General features: G+C 34.0%; 1 protein-coding gene across 1 annotated transcript in view; it reads left to right on the top strand.

The window, feature by feature from the left end:
• Nucleotides 1–12,364, top strand: part of LOC111060934 (uncharacterized protein PFB0765w) — a 30,703-nt gene extending 18,339 nt beyond the window's left edge. Inside the window, exons 14-20 of the mRNA XM_039419897.1 lie at nt 958–1,107; nt 2,297–2,486; nt 3,030–3,228; nt 3,482–3,697; nt 6,119–6,244; nt 8,895–9,966; nt 12,170–12,364. Coding sequence (XP_039275831.1) covers nt 958–1,107; nt 2,297–2,486; nt 3,030–3,228; nt 3,482–3,697; nt 6,119–6,244; nt 8,895–9,966; nt 12,170–12,364 — 2,148 coding nt within the window. The remainder of the gene's footprint in view (nt 1–957; nt 1,108–2,296; nt 2,487–3,029; nt 3,229–3,481; nt 3,698–6,118; nt 6,245–8,894; nt 9,967–12,169) is intronic.
• Nucleotides 12,365–12,955: the final 591 nt, after the last annotated feature.

The following is a 12,955-nucleotide window of genomic DNA, read 5'->3' as shown; positions in this document are numbered from 1 at the left end:
CTATAGCCATAGCCACCTCCAATACAAGGCCCCGGCCTACGATATTGCAACGTCGCAGCGTAGGCCTAGAATCTAATACATGATTGGTGAAAAAGATTTTAAAAAATACCAGCTGATCTTTTCACCAATCATGTATTAGATTCTAGGCCTACACTGCGACTTTGCAATATCGTAGGCCGGGCCTTGTATTAGAGGTGGCTATGTTATAGCTGAAGATGTCTTGGTTTCAACTGCAGTCCTGTGTGAAAGTCTAATAAATGTGAATGTGACAATGACAAAAAATAGAACAGATTATTTTTGTTATCAAAAATTGTTCTTGGAAAATCCTATTTTCCACTCAGTTAATATGTAATCACCAATTTGTTAAAAAACAGTTTGTTTTCTATTTCATTCCAAGTCATATCAGTCTTTGAAACAGTTAGGATTTATGTATAATCAATCTAAGTTAACGAAAAATCCAAGTTAGTAACTGCTGTTGCTACTTTCTTTAGAGAAAAATTGGTTGACTAGAATATTAATTTAAGGAATGAACCATTATTTTTAATCAATAACACTTGTAGAAACACTAATTTCAAAAATTAAATTTTCAGTCTACCAATAGTTTAAATGTACCTATAGATCTATTACGGAAAAACTTCATGAATCAGGTCTCTAATTAATCCAAACACGCTGATTCTATCAAGCAGTTTATGCAGTCTGACTCCATTTGTCTTATTAATGATGTTTGTTTGTATTATTTGATTATATTGATCTCCATATTAAATTGTGTTAACTATGGGGGGTCAACTAAGTAAGATTTACATTTACCCTAAGGTCTTTTTTGTTTATTTTGGTTTGTAGAATACGATTTGGTTACTGGGTCAAACTGTGTATAACAATTGAAAATGTATTTTTCTCCCTCGCTAATCAGCTCAAATTAATGATCTATCAATTATTATTTGATTTTTTTTATTCCAGAATCTTGAAAAAGAGTATAAGAATAACTTGAATACGTTGCAATGGATTATTGGATGTGAGGAAAGTGGACATAACGTAGAGTCAAGGAGTGTAGTGCTTTTCAACAGGCTCTTGAGACTTGTCAACTGGGAGTACAAGAAACAATTGGAGGTAACCTTAATTCTATCTCTGGACTATACACTTTGTAACCTGATTATTACTGTACAGTAAACAAACTGTGTTCAAAGTATTTGCTTCCATCATCAACTTCACTCACTTCTTGAAATATCCAAGGATTCTTATTGTATAACATCATCTAACCAGAAACTTGAAATTTATTGTTAATTTCATTGTTAACTCAGGCTGGCCACCTACCGGGAAAACCGAGAGAACCTTGAATTCCTCATGATTTTACTAACCGGGAAAAGTACCGTGAATTCCTCATGAATTTGTCCAATTACTCATGAATTTTCATAAATTTCAATTAATTTAGTAAAGAAGTGTACAGTAACAATAAACTCAAATAAAAAAAATTACTTGATGCTAGCTATAATAATTGGCAATGTTTTTGAACGAACTAACCTAAAAAAATATCTAAAAACATCGATATACTTGTCATGTAAAAATTATCAATATATTTGGAAATTCAAATATGCTATTCGCAATTCGTCATGGAAGATCAAACTGATAGCAAATTTTTCTGTCCGATTACTGGATTTGGCAGAAATAGGTGAAAACTGGAAAATGTATAGAAAATACGAGGTTTTTGGGCCACTTGTATCTAGCACAAGGAAATTTTGCATGAAGAAATTGGTTCTGGACTTCTCTCATGATCCAAATAATATATTAAAAATCAGAACTACAAAATAACTTGCAAGTACCAATGTATATAGTGACTGGACTATGAAGATTTCCATAATAAATTCTTCACGAATGTATCTTGTTCCTCAAATACCGCGGATACTCCAACTTGAAAATTTGAAATTTTACTCTGGAAAACCGGGAATTACTAATGATTTTTTTTATTTTAAAATGGGTGGCCACCCTGTAATTAAACATTACTTTTAGCTCATCAAAAAAGTAACTCCTTTCTAAATCTCTAGTTTTATCACATTTTATGGGTGACACTAGATCAACTTCGGCCATTACATGTAAATTTAAACATTGGTAAAAATACTCAACATCTCACATTTATTCTGTTGACTGGCCTATATTTTATGTCAAATATAGTTAGACACTTTTTTATGAGGGTGTGTAATTTACAATTAATCAATAGTCAACGCTTGACGGCAATCACCTTTACTTTGGTTTTCTGACATATTATTCTTTATGTGTATTGATTTAAGTTTTCTTATTCCAGAACCTATCAGAAGCATGGAATTCCAAGTATAGTGAATACATATCAAATGTGAATAAGAAACTTTCCGAAGTTGATATTGTAGCTCCAAAATATACTGCTGATTCAGATGAGATTGATTTGGATGTTACTGGTAAAAATGACCTTGAAAAGGCACTCTCCTTGAAAGAAAAGCTCATCAAGAGTTGCGAAGGTAAATAAACATTTCAAGTTCCTCTCTCTCTCAATTCTATCTTTTCCTTTTTCCATCTATAATAATAATTTCACATTAATAAATAGACATTTGGATGAATTAAGACTAAATAATTAAATAAGGCTATGTTGCCAAATTGTTGGTGTTATAAATCATTTACGTATAGAATCACTTGGAAAATGTTCTAAGCTGAATTTATTTTTAAGCCTCTTAAATTTTCACATCCTGCAAATTATATCACAATAATTTAACTTCAGAGTTGAGCCTAAGATTTAAATTAGATTTCAACTTTGAAGTTGAATGAATGTTACACAGTAATATATCCACTTTGAATATATATTTGTGTTAAATTAAAGATTGACCTTGAACTAAGAAAATAATTAGAATATTTTTTTTTGTTGAATTGACAGTTTGATATTTGTCAGATCTTTTTCTCCATTGAGCTTATTGTAATGCTTCTCTTGTCAAATTTTCTAGGTTGTTTTATAGTTCAACAAAATCACTCAGAAATCCAAAAATAATAATTTCTATTTTCCGTTTCAGAGTTCTATACATTCCTGCTGGAATTCCACAAGTCATCGTTAGAAAATGTTATGACAAATTTAAAAGATGCCCATAATGAAGTCACTTCAAGAGTAGATGAAATGAGATTGGAGCTAGAGAAAGGCTGTCTCATTGCTTCTCTGAACAATAAAATCGATGAATTGGAGAAAGAAAACGAAGAATTGAAGTGTCAGTTGAAGTAAGTATTGATCTGTCGAACCTTCTCCTACTATGTCGCCAAAATTGAAAGTGTATTTACAAATGACAAAATTGAACTTTAGTACCCAACGCGTTTGCTAGTAAAACTGAACTCAATTCACAGCTAGCAAACAAGTATGACTTTGCTGGCTGTGCCAAAAAATTAAGATTTATTATAATTTACATTTGTCCTATGTATCTTGTGCCAATGGCAAGATAAATATTTTATTCTATTTAATTATTTTGTGTTTTAGATCAGCTATTGGCTTGCTGTCCAACGATCATGGAACGGAGTCAGTCAATGTTACCAATCTATTGAAGGATTCCAGCATTGTGGGCGATTACATGGATCATACGTCTCTCATTGATGTGGAAGCAAAAGTTGAAGAAAGGTTAAAGAAACAGTATGAAGAGCAATTTGTAAAGCAACGAAAGTATTTCGAGAACCTGGTTGCTGAGCTCGGCAAAAAGTGAGAAACTCATTAATACAAATAATTAATTTTTGTAAGATGTATTTGTAATTTCTGTGGAAAATGTAGGCTTATTAATAGGCTAAGCTATTAATCAAATCATTTCATTGCCACTACTAACATTATAATGGTTACTCAATACAGATTCGTAAGTTATTTTCATTTTGTGTGTAAGGGCACTACCTCCGTAAACAAAGCCATAGTGCATTCTTGTGACGTCAGCACAGATAGGGCACCTACAGCAATAAAAACACTAGCTGATAAAGATCAGCTGAAATCAACGAATTTTTATTGGTGTAGAAGCCCTACCTGTGCTGACGTCACACGAATGCACTACGGCTTTGTTTACGGAGGTAGTGTAAGGGCTGGTTTCCGAGCTCGGGATTTAGCTAAGTTATAGTCTTTAAACAGCTGGAGTCAGAAAATTAGCTTTCCAAAACGGGGCGTAGTCGTAGTTTTATTTATTTAATATCGGGGCACCGCTGTGGAGTACAAAAGCATATAAAATTTATTACGAAAGAATATATTATAATATATTTATAGTTCATACAGAAATGTTCTATCCAATCACAGTAAATTGAGATAAATTCCCAGAGGAACGAAAAAATTTCCCTCACAAAGGCCCAGTTGCACAAAAGCCGGTTAAATTTCAATCCTGATTAATTTCACGTGAACCAAATCAGAGAATACCATTTCAAAAAGCTGGATCTACTGGAATTGATCAGGATTGAAAATAACCCGGCTTTTTGCAACCGGCACTAAGTACCTGATTAAATTATTACAAAAGTTCAACAGCTGAGTCATAATTTTGACACAGTCCCACACACATGAACTCGCTCACTCACTTAAATCACCAACAGACGACGAAATAGTTGTTATCAGCTGCTTTCCAAGGATGAATAATAATTATCCTTTTAATGTCCTTCAGCGAGTTTTCCCAGGGATGAGACCTAGTGCAATCGAATCTTTATATTATAAACCTACTATGTTCTGAATTTCGTGAGAATCGTTAGAGCCGTTTTCGAGATCCGGTGAAATACAAACATAATATGTTGTTTATATTACTAACAACTAAACATCCAAACATATAAACAGAAGTTGCTCGTTTAATAGTATAGGATACAATTTAAAATTCTACTGTTTAAATTGAACCTTTCTTTAATAAAATTTGCTTGTTTTGGCATAAAGCTGTAAGCCTCTATATGTTGTTGTAATTTTTCTATTGATGTAAATGAATAAAAAACTTGAGGGTTGCCAAGGCAACGAATGTTAATGACATGGGAATTCCCTCCACACTCCCCCACCGTTTAAAAAAGAGCATCTGTTCCTTCGTCTCAAATTATATGGCGAGGTTGTTGTGATGGTTTGACCCCTACCCCCGGGCGCATAAGGTGGGTCATCCTCCTCCGACTGGCACTTCCTGCTCCAGGTTGTCTTCCTCCTCCTGTTCATCCATAACCTCTTCAGCAACGTGACTGGAATGTAGTCTCCTCTCATCCTTGGGTTTGTTTTTATGATAATCTTTATTTTCTCATTTCTATAAATGGAAATGTTTTTCCTTGACGAAATGAAACATTCCTAAATAATTCAAAATAGCTGAAACATTACACTATTTTCTCTTTATTTTATTTTGTGTTCAATTTTCTAGTTTTTTTCGAAATTTAATTTAAACGTGGACTGCGACTACGTCCCGTTTCGGTAAGTCAATTTTCTGACTCCAGCTGTTTGAAAGTGTAGAATTTAGCTAAATCCCGAGCTCGGAAACCGGCCCTAAAATTTGAAGATTCAATTCGCACGACAACACTATCCTGTAGCTACCCATAATTATGTGAATTTCAGTACGAAAGTGAATGAACCTTTCGTATTAATTGGGGGGAAATGATTGTATTAATTAAAAAATATTCAGCGATTGGAATACTTCTATCTCTGTTGCTTATTATTCTTTTCAATTCCTTCTGTTCTTCTATTTCGCCTAACCCAACTTTTCATTTTCATTTATTTCTCGAACTAGGCCAGTTGCAGACGAACCACTATCGCATGTGGGATGTGGGACCGACATACCATAGAACAATACGGCTAGCGCAGAGAATCTTTCACACTACATTTGAGAAAACGCTCATTAGTGCGATTCTGGTACAGAAGCTAGGGGAAGCGTGGTGATCAAACCAGTGGTACCACAATCGCAAGGGAAATAATCGCTACCACAGCGCGCAACGCCATGTGGAAGTATCATTGCCACTGCCATGCCTGCCAATGCATTCCATATGCGCTGCGTTTGTGGTACCACAGAAAGTAAATAGTAGCTCCCACATGCGATAGTGGTTCGTCTGCAACCGGCCTTATTCGCGTGATTGCTGAATCGCGAACATCATGCATTAATCTTATGCTAATATTTTTATTTATTTTAATAATTTTTTGCAGCTATTCTGATGGCATTATGATCCAACATAGTTGTAGGTTATCTGGCTGTAGCACGAATTCAGGAAGTGACTCAAATTATGACTTGAATAATGTCGGAACTAATAGTTTAACATCTGAAGACAAAGGGCAAGTATTGGTTATGGGAATGCTGGTGGCCAGATGCTTTTTCCTGTCATGGTTCTTGGTTTTCTCCAGTTTTGTGCTATGGATATTTCAATACTGGTCTCTCATGCTACTTTTTGATTTGCATCCACATTTTCACTAATACAACTAACATTATTTGTAATGCCTCTTCAAAGCATTATATCTAACGGGAGATCTTCAAGGAATAAAGGACCCTGGAGACCCTGGTTAAAGTAATCACAATAAAACCATGTAATCTCAAGTTGTGCACCCCAATTTCAATATATACCATTCAGCCCATGCTCTCACTTAACTACACGTCCACACCGTTAAGGTACTTTATTTATTCATTCATGATATCACAACGGAAACAACAGGTAGAAACCCAAATATGCTTCCTTAACACAACAGTAAGACTCTTATACAATTTATTCAAAACAGAAAAAAATACTAAAACTAATGTTTAAAAGAAAAAAAAACTTAGTAAACTACTCCTAAAACATTCCTCAAGAAAGTTGATAGTGAAAATGATGGTGAGAATGAATATATAAAGTGTTGAAGGAGAGAAGGTATCAATAAAGATGATGCGATTTAAAACGCATACATTCATAAAATTAATTACAACTATTCATTTTGAAAATAATTGTTTCTTACGGAATGATATATTTGAGCTAATTCTAATTATTGCAATTATCCCTTCTTATACCAGTAGTGTTTTAAGTTGTAATAGACTCTTCATCTGTCAAAAATGTAAGGTGACTTTTCGGGCTGTTGCTGTGGAGGGTAAATCTGTAGTTTCTAGAATTCTAGAACCTTTATCCAATAGTCATGTTTGCATCCTCACTTGTACGTACATTATTCTAAATATATTTCTGAAAATTATTCTATCAAGGGCTGTTAGAAGTAAAATTATGAATTAAATATTACTACCAAAAATGATGTGGTACAGATCTATGGTTTATAATATGATGTACTGTAGTGATACTCTTAAATTCTAATAATAGATGTTTTACCCTTACATCTAACTCTTAAGTAGCACACGAATTTTCTTGGTGATCAGGGGATATCAGGTTTTTGAACTAGAAGCATGCCGAATTCTGAAAAATATTAACTATCTATATGATATCCTCATTTCTTTCGTCTTCCCTTTTTCTCTTGTATTGATCTCATTTCTCTTTTTTATGATACAGAGTTCTTCTAAATGATGGACCCTTTTTTTAGAAATAATTATTTAGTGAAGTACTAATCCGGGCGGGCGTTCGCTCACTCCGTCACTGGGCCAAGAGTAGCCATTAACCATTGTTCGGGCAGCCACATTTTGGTTGATGGTTGGGGGCCACACTGGTAACCAAAACATGGCTGCCCTAGTGTAAAAACAATGGCCGGTGAGGGATTTAGCGACTGCCCTGCCCTCCCGGCTGCCTGCGTGATCAGACTGATCAGTTAGCTACGCGTCCTAGACTGATAGGGCTCAATGTAATTAAATATCATTAGAAACTTTGGAATTTACTCTTTCCATTGATATGAAGATTGTTCATTCTGATTAAGTAAATACTTAGTAAATTATTTTAATAAATCTTGATTTTTCAAAATGGATCAATCATTTAGAATAACTGTAATCAATTTTTGATTAAACTCACCTCCATGGCCACTATTTATGGCTCAAAGACAAATCCTGTGACTGAACAGCTTGATAAATTTCTTTGTACAGTATTCTCATTCCCACTCTGATTAGTGAGGTGGATTTGATTATTACTATTCCATCTTCATTCTCTTACTATGTTTGTATTGGTTTCTCTTCGACGCGGTCGAGTGGGACAAATATATAATAAGTCATTGTATACATGTGAATCAAAGTTTGGAATACCTACGGTAAATATTCGCAAGGCTGTTCTTATAATCATCAAATTAACTGAATCAAATAAAATTATATTGCTACACTGTGCAGTGTAATGTAATGCAGTAAAGTTTTCAAATTTATCAATGTGAATAATTCCTTGATCATTTTAAATTCATTTTATTAACAACATGTAGATGTAGACAGCTCAGGTTTTTCAAAGTAACACATTTTGTACGAGTATTTTCACAATTTTTGCGTGCTGAATTAGTTTTGATTGTCATCTTAACCTTATAGAAATTAATACCGTAATTGATGCGTTGATTTTCATCAAAATATGGTTATTAACACGTATTCTGATTCTAAGTTTGATTTTAATCAATAATATTCTTCAGTTTCATGTAAATGATTATAATTTTTTTAATATTATAATGATAACAATTCCTTATTATTTTCACGTTTTTATACTTGGGTTGTCATTCCAACAAAGTACAAATGAATTTCATTTAGTTAATTTTCCAGCCTAGTGGTATTCGAAATTCAGAAACTATATGAGTGTAAACACTCCTAAATCACACATACGTTTCCAACTTATTAACCAATTCCTAAATGATAATACATTTCATAATAGTTTGTAGAATTTCTACTTAATGCTATCAAACTATGAATTCATCGAACATAAATTATAGATATATTTGTACGTGTACGTCTCTCATATGAAGTGATTCCGACTTCATAAGAATTTTTTGGTAAATAGTTTGAAACTGATTTCTTCTGCTACTGATAAGTACTTATTTTACAATTTCCTTCTTTCAGGTTCAAAACAGATGCCAATAATTCGTTGAAGATAATGAAACAGGACGAAAAAAATCAACTCAAGAGACATCGAGATGATACACTAGCAAGTAATCAAACAGACTTCCCCTCCAGTCATAAAGATAATACGAGGAACAATAATAACTATGAGGACCAGATTGCTACGAAAAAGCAATGCTCCGAGTCTATTCAATTCAGTAATAGTTCTAGTAAACTCTTACAATCTGGGGACGAATATCTAGAACTGGCTCCAGAGGAAACCGTGCAAGACGTCATTGAAGAGTTTGGTTCGACTTGGAAGGAGCCAGACTGTAATTTGATTGAACCGGGAACTGATAAAAACGACTCTACTCAGTTTGGCTTTGAATCCAAACTATTCCATTTACAAAATGAGAAAAGAGAGTTGGAGAGGGTTATTGAAACTCTATCCAAGCAGAACAACGTTAATGAAGATCGGATATCAGCTCTGGAAGGAGAAATTAATGAGTATCGATTAGTGACAAGCAATAGTTTTTGCAGAAATTGTAGAGAAGGAATCAGTACTGAGAACAAACCTTCAAGAGTGAATAATTATTCCTCTAGTAGTTCACAGTATATCGAACACACTGAGCCAAAAATACTTGAAAAGTATGAATATTTGCTCAAAAGTTTACAACAGCGAGTAGATTTGTTAGCTGAAAATCTTAGTTTGGAAGCCGTTGTAAAAAATATAGTGGACAACGTGAAAACGTCTTATGAATCGGATATTGAAGTGATGCAGTTCGAGTATGATCGTAGAGCAGCGATGGAAAATTCAAAGAGTGGAGAATTGATCAGAAAGTTTGATCAGTGTTTGGCAAAAATTAATTGTCAACATTTTTTCGAGAAAGAGGAATTGGTAAAAAAGATGAATTCAATCGTGCAAGATTATGAAGATAAATTACGTGAGAACAATGAACATCTTGTCAGACTTATTGATTCGCAGAAAAATCTGGAAGCAAAACATGATGAAGAAATGAAATTTACAAAACTTGAGTTTGAAAATTACTTGGTGGAAATTTTATCGGACTGTATCTCCAAATTCGCTCTACAGGTAAGCTGTCATGTAGAACTCTTGCTTCAGTTTGGTAAAAGCAAACGCTCTACAAAGCCTCTTTGAATTAACTGGAGTAATGATTGTAAGTGCCGGTTGCACAAAAGCCGGTTAAATTTAAATCGTGATTAATTTCACGATAACCAATCTGAGAAGCCTTCTCTGATTGGCTCTCGTGAAACTAAACACGATTGAAATTTAACCGGCTTTTATGAAACCGGGCCTAGGGCCCTAAAGGCTGATTCACACGATTCCAGTGACTGGCATGCCAGTTTGGATATTGACTGGAAGGTCACTGGCAAGTGGCGACTAGCATGCCAGCTTTGAGCGGGTACCCTGTTTACACGTTGCCATCTTCTGGAACAAGTCGGGTGACTGTTGCGGTTTACATAGTGCCTGTCGGCTGGTGCCACTTAGGGGAAGGGGTGCCACGCAGTAGAGGGGGAAGCTGGCGCGCCAGTAAAACAAAAATATTTGTTCTGCTGGAACTGCCAGCTGCTGGCGCGTCCTTGGCTTGCTGGCTTTTCCAGTTACTGGCGTGAGCCGTTTACACAGTGTCGTTGGCATCCAGTGACTGGCTACCTCAATTGGCAAGCCGACTGGCACCGTGTAAATCAGCTTTAAGTATCAATTCATCTATTTAATTCAACTTACTATATTCCATTATTCACTCTAAAAGTATGTTTTCTGGCAACATCGATTTAATGGTAAAAAATAATGCCAAATTATTTTAATTAAATTAATGAAATTTTAGTATAGAAACAACGCCTCCAACAGCTGTTTCAGTAAACATATTTCATTAATTTCAGTATAATTATCATTCAAACATTGTTTACTGGGGCTAAATCTTTAAAGATACCAAAAAAATCAACAACAATAATTTACTGTCTCAAATTTGATTCTGAATTCATCATCTTGAGAACCAAGGTATTCTATAATCTTGTGTTACACTTGCATTCCTTTGCATTATACACTTAGTGGAGTTTCACACCAAAGCTGGGCCGAGCCGAGCCGAGTGGAATCCGCGTGCACGCTAACTATGCAGGATTTAGTCGGGAGCATTCAAATCAACGCCGAGCCAAGCAGATTTGTGCAGTCAGCTTGACGCCCAACTCGAGCGTTTTCGGCCAAGCGGATTCTGCCTTCTTTCAGTTTAGTTCGATCTTCTCACCTATTGAGTTGCGCAGTATTTTGTATTTTTGTATTACTGAGCGAATCAGCTTCAGTGCGAACGCAGGCAGATTCCGCTCGGCCAATCTGCCCGGCTCGGCCCGACCCGGCCCAGCTTTGGTGTGAAATCCGCATTAATCACATATTCAAATTCCAATTTCTATAATCTAGTAAGATTTTACTAAAAGTCAACTTTATCACCGTTCTAGTCATCAATCATCTGATTGGTTTGCTATCCTTGTCTGTCATTAGACAAACCAGCTATCCTTTTCCAACTCCGCACCATTACCAAATTATAGATTATCTAGAAATATGATGATCCACCAAAATGTTCCATCTAAATTATTAAAATTATTACTATCTTGAATCTTTAAAAAATCTTGACGAATAAAATAATATTAATTAAGATATATTATTAATATAAGAACACTCCACTTATATGGGCTACTTTTGTACAAATTAATAAAAACAATATAAAAACTTGTAGTACCCTTTATTATTAAAAACTTTAACATTTTTGACATTTCAAATTGAAAATGACCTAAGCTATGGTCGAAACTAGTTGTTGAAATATTTTTAAGTTTTTAATAATAAGGGTACTACAAGTTTTTATATTGTTTTTATTAATATAAGATATACAGGATAATTTAAATCACAGCTATCTACTGTAGAAGATGATGAAAAAAGTGATAACAATGCCTTCCTATCATGTCCATGAATTTATAACGTCATACGTAAGTTTCACTATAGTTATTGACTTACAACATACTTTTCAATCACTTCATTGAAATGCCGTAGGCTATATTCTGCAATAGTTATTCTAATCATCATCATTCAGAAATGAGCTGAATCCAAGTTCAAGTTACATTGCAGAAATCATGTTAATCAGGAGAATTCGTGAATGTTTGGTCCGATTTATTGTCTCAAATTATCAGTCCGAATAACTTTATTAATACATAAATATGAAAATTCTAATTCTCTAGAGGAGAATCATAAATCATAAGCATGTTCTCATCATAAATTACTTTTGCAGAGTTCAGTTATGGATATAGAGGGTTCCAGAGAAGAATATGAATCTGAATTGAAACAAAGAACAGATGATATCGCTAAGGTGATCCAAACTGAATATGAAAATAGACTGGAGGAAGAGAGGAGAATAATGCTGAAGGAATTCTGCGAACTTCAAAGAAATCCACAGGTATATTTCATCATTCGTAGTGAAGTATAGAATCAGGATTTATTCTCGCGCATGCATTTTATACCCAACACTGGTGGTAATTTATATTCCACATTGCCCCAAAAACACTTTTTTGGTAGCAATAGTCATTATACAATATTTATTAAACTATTTTAAGTTTCCAAGATTAATTATTTAGTGTTTTAACCCTGTTAACAATGCAAATATCAATTCATAGGCTAAATATAAAATGCAGTTCTCATTCAATGATAATACGCATTAATTAAAATACACTATCATTACAACTTATTACAGCAGGTGATTTAAATTAGTAAAAGTCTTCCATGTTTACTCAAGAAATTTGGTGTCAATATTATAATTAATGCTGTTTCATTATCAAGGTTTTACAAAACAATTGAGTTACACTGACTTTGTCTGACATGTTGAAGGAAATATTATTTTGTTTAATAATCAATGGCAATGATTGTGATAACTTTAGATATCACAGATATATTTATTAAAATAATTGTTATGTTTCCAGACTTAATATTGTGCACCCAATCTCAAGTATCTGAAGTCTTTTTACGTTTTCCTAAATTGAACAATATTTTTACTAAAATATTTGAATAAATTACTTGTCAG

This window comes from Nilaparvata lugens, chromosome 1 (genome assembly GCF_014356525.2).
Source record: "Nilaparvata lugens isolate BPH chromosome 1, ASM1435652v1, whole genome shotgun sequence".
NCBI classification, from domain to species: domain Eukaryota; kingdom Metazoa; phylum Arthropoda; class Insecta; order Hemiptera; family Delphacidae; genus Nilaparvata; species Nilaparvata lugens.
This window is presented reverse-complemented; position numbering and strand designations above follow the sequence as displayed.